This window comes from Tupaia chinensis, unplaced genomic scaffold (assembly GCF_000334495.1).
Source record: "Tupaia chinensis unplaced genomic scaffold, TupChi_1.0 Scaffold000704_1, whole genome shotgun sequence".
Taxonomy (NCBI): domain Eukaryota; kingdom Metazoa; phylum Chordata; class Mammalia; order Scandentia; family Tupaiidae; genus Tupaia; species Tupaia belangeri.
The window spans coordinates 1,689,899-1,694,392 of NW_006160227.1; the positions used below are offsets into that span (position 1 = coordinate 1,689,899).

General features: G+C 54.7%; 1 protein-coding gene across 1 annotated transcript in view; it reads left to right on the forward strand.

Annotated features, from left to right (window-relative positions):
- CAND2 (cullin associated and neddylation dissociated 2 (putative)) overlaps positions 1-4,494 on the forward strand; it is a 34,775-nt gene that overhangs the window by 12,236 nt on the left and 18,045 nt on the right. Inside the window, 3 exon segments of the mRNA XM_006160688.1 lie at positions 2,900-3,005; positions 3,182-3,324; positions 4,101-4,393. Coding sequence (XP_006160750.1) covers positions 2,900-3,005; positions 3,182-3,324; positions 4,101-4,393 — 542 coding nt within the window.

Genomic DNA, 4,494 nt, shown 5'->3' on the forward strand with positions numbered 1-4,494 from the left:
TGCCCCGCCTCTCAGGTAAGGGGACATGGCTGCTGTGCCTGGCAGTCGGAGGGTATTGGAGTACAGTGGCCTGAGCCCCAGGCAGGTGCAGGCCAACTGGGAAAGGACTTAGATTCATTACTTCTGAGATTTGAAGGTTTTTACGTAATTATAAATCATGTTACCACAATGTTAAATAAAACATGGCCTATCCTCCTGCTTTGAGGAACGTACTTTAGTAACAACTTGTGGGGGGCCGGCAGATGGTGTAATGGTGTGTCACTGGATTCCCACATAGTTGACTGCGGTTCAAGTCCTAGACCGGGCAGCTTAAAATGTATACCAGGCTCATGTGTGTGTGTGTGTGTGCTAAAGATCCCTAGAGGAGAATGGAGGAGAAGGGATTGTTTGTGACCATCCCCCTGGGGTGTCTCTCTGTATCTCTCTGTCTCTCCAGAGAGCACTCATGCCCTATAGCAAAAATCCCTCTAAAACAAACAGTAAACCTATGAAGCAGGTTGGATTTAAAAAAAAATTTTATTGGGGGATAATGTATATTCAATATACCACTCTATTTATCCATTTTAAAGATTTTTTTGCCATAGGGCACCTGTACTTGCTGAAAGAGACACAGGCAGAGAGAGGAAAGTGAGAAATTCTCCTCTTTGGGCACACATACACATGCACCCAGTGTAATTTTCAAGCCACCGCCCAGGACTGGAAACGCAGTCGGCCGTATGGGAATCTAGCGCCTTCAGCACCACGCCAAGTGCTGGCCCCAACCATCCTATGTAAAGGGTACAGTGCAGTCTTTCGACCTTTGCGTGCCCTTGAGAAACCACCACCGTCGCTCCCCAAGTTCCCCGCGCCCCTTTGCAGGACTTCTCTCCCTCTGCCTCATCTGAGGCAGTCACCAATCCGCTTCCTGTCCCTCTAGGTTGGTATCTTAGCGATGGACTGTTACAGTCAGACGTGATTCCAGGCCGGACCAGGGCAGTGTGCATAGAGTTGTCCCTGGCTCTGTCACCGCAAGGGGCCTTGCAAACACACTCAGGGCTGTGCTGACCCGCATGCCCGTGCTGTCCACCCCCTCCAAACAGCAGCCTCTCCTTGTCCACCCTGGAGAATGTGGATCTGGGAAGGAGGCCTGTGCAGGCTTGGGCAGGGCTCAGGGTTGGCTATGTAGGAAACTCTGGGGCCTGGGTCCCCAGGGTGGAGACTGGAAGTGGGGTGTTGGTAGTCTCCAAGTGGGCATGTCCCATCTTTTTCTTTTTTTTAAATTTATTTTATACATTCAATGGCTGTACATCACCACCGCTTGTAAAATGAATTTTCTCAGCATGAATACACTGCACGCCAGTTCAGTGAAAGGTGTTATCATATGCATTATCAACAGACAGTGCGCCGTTTCTGTGTCCCTTAAAGGTCTTGCCTCTCTATTTTTCTCTGGGCATGTCTCTTCTTGCGCTGTGGGGCAGGGTGTGGCTGGAGAAAGTGGAAGGCAGGATCCTCTAAAGCCTGGGGATCAGGCAGGGGCCCCTTTAGCCGGCCTCCCTGCGTCTCCCCTCCAGGGACTTACAGCCTGGTGCAGGAGATGAATAGCGGTTTCAACAGCAAAAACTTGTTCTGGACCAGGAACTGGGCTGAGCGCTTTTCTTTTCTTTCTTTTTCTTTTTTTAACTTAAAAAAAATTATTCATTTAACTTTTAAAATGTATTTACTATCATTACTCAATTTGACCAAAGAGAGACAGAGAGAGAGAGAGAGAGCGAGTGAGAAAGCAAGCTGCCAGGTCCAGTACTTGAACTGTCAGTCATGTGGGAGTCCAGCACCTTAACCACTGTACCACCTGTCAGCTCCTGGGCTAAGCTTTTTACTTTCATGGCCATTATATCTTGGGGGGGGAGAGATTTTTGCTATGGGCTGTGAGTGCTCACCAGAGAAACAGAAAGTGAGAAATAGGGAACCAGCAGTTAGCGTAATGGCTATGTCGCTGGACTCCCACGTAGTCGACCATGGTTCAAGTCCCGGACCCGGTGGCTTAAAACTCACGACGGGCGCGTGTGCGTGCGTGCCCAAGATCCCGAGAGGAGAATGGAGGAGAAGGGATTGTGGCGTGACCATCCCTCCCGGGGGGTGATTTCTCACTTTCTGTCTCTATGTCTCTCTCTGTCTGTCTGGCAAGCGCACGCACCCTATAGCGATAAAACTTTTCCCCAAAAAAGGCAAAAAAAAACCCCAGAAAGTGAGAAATCAACCCCCAGGGTGGATGGCCATACCACAATCCCTTCTCCATTTCCCTCTTGGGATTTTGGGCACACACACACACACACACACACACACACACACGCGCCTGGCATGAATTTTAAAAAATAATTATTTATTTAATTTTATTTATCCATTCATTTATTTTAATTTGACCAGAGAGAGAAAGAGAGAGAGAGAGAGAGGGAAAGTGAGAAAGCAAGCCACCAGGTCCGGTATCTGAACCTCAGTCAGCCATGTGGGAGTGTCCAGCGCCTTAGCCACCATGCCACCTGCCGGTTCCCTTGCCTGGCATGAATTTTAAGCCACTGGGTCTGGGACTTGAACTGCAGTCGACTCCATGGAGTCCAGCGATGTAACCATTACGCCGTCCGCTGGTCCTGGTGTGGTCAGGAATCTTCACAAAGTCTCTGACCAGGAAGCACTGCCAACCTGACTTTGCAGATCACCTGGCTGAGGTCGGAGAAGTCTTGAGACCTGCCCAAGGTCCCCTCGCACTTGGGGACCCCGTTAGAACCCACATCTGCCTGTGAGCCTCTGGGCTGAATTCCCAGCCAGCAGGGCTGCGGGTGCAGGAGCAGGCTGACTGCTGTGGGCTGGGGGGGACCCTGGGTGAGAGTCGGGCTTGGCCTCAGTGACCCACCTGGTCCTGCAGGGGCTCACCTGGACCGCCTGGTGCCCCTGGTGGAGGGCTTCTGTGGCCTGGATGACGATGAGCTCCGGGAGTCCTGCCTCCAGGCCTTCGAGGCTTTCTTGAGGAAGTAGGTACAGCAGGGGTCCTGGAGGTCAGGGTCCCAGGGAGTTCTTTGGGGAGCTGGTGGGATGGGGGTGGGGAGCTGGCCTTGGAGCAGTAAGAGCTCAGGACTGACTCTTGGCCCCCTCAACCCCTGATCCCCATCCTGCCTGAGTTCAACGCCCCTCCCCCATCCTGCCACAGGTGTCCCAAGGAGATGGGGCCTCACGTCCCCAGTGTGACCAGCCTCTGCCTCCAGTACCTGAAACACGACCCCAACTATAACTACGACAGCGACGAGGACGAGGAGCAGATGGAGACAGAGGAAAGGGAATTCAGTGAGCAAGGTGGGTGGACAGGCTGGCGTCGGGCTGGGGGTGGTGGGCACAGCCTTCCTGGAGTCCCCCAGCCAGAGGTAGGGGCCGTGTGTGGTGCCCTGTCCTGCTGCTGGGTCCTGCTCGGGCCCCAGGCCCACCTCTCTGATGGCATAGAGCAGAGTCATGACAGCAGACATCGTGGCCGCTTATGGAGACTCTCAGTGTCCTGAGCGCCCACGCCACGTTCCTCACCATGTCTGCTCTAGAGAAATAGGTAATGTTGTCCCCGCACTTCCAACAAGGGCACCGGGACCGACAGGAGGTCGGTCTGAGACAACACCGCCAGGAAGCGGGGTAACCCTCTTATAAATGGTTTTCAAGAACTGTTGTTTCCTGGGACCAGCAGTTACTATAATGGCTATGTCACTGGACTCCCATGTAGTCGACTGAGGTTCGAGTCCCGGATCCGGTGGCTTAAACTCATGCCGGGCGCATGTGTGAGCGTGCCCAAGATCCCGAGAGGAGAATGGAGGAGAAGGGATTATGGCGTGGCCATCCCTCCTGGGGGGCGATTTCTCACTGTCTCTGTCTCTCTCTGTCTGGCGAGCGCATGTGCTCTATAGCAAAAACCTCTCCAAAAAAAGAAAAATAAAAGATATTAAAAAGGCAGGCAGTCTTCACGATAGGGTGCAAATCCTGCCATGGGAAGGTGAACCCCAGGCCCCACTCTCCCCGCCCTGCTCTGCTCCCCGGATCTGCCCCAGTCCTGGGAGACGGGAGCCCCACGGTGTCCTCCTCCTGCCCAGAGAGCGAGGACGACTACAGTGACGACGACGACATGAGCTGGAAGGTGCGGCGGGCGGCGGCCAAGTGCCTGGCAGCGCTGATCGGCTCCAGGCCCGACCTGCTGCGCGATTTCCACCGGACCCTGGCGCCCGCGCTGCTCCAGCGCTTCAAGGAACGCGAGGAGAACGTCAAGGCCGACGTGTTCGGGGCTTACGTAGAGCTGCTCCGGCAGACGCGGCCGCAGAAGGGGTGGCTGGAGCCGGAGGAGGAGCCCACGCAGACCGGCAGCAGCTTGGGCTCCCTGCGAGCACAGGTGGGCCGCGCCCCCCGCCCAGCCCCGCTCAGGTTCGCGGTCCCACCTGCTCACAGCCCCTGGCATCCGCGGTCCTGGGGCAGCTGCACGGCTCCACACGC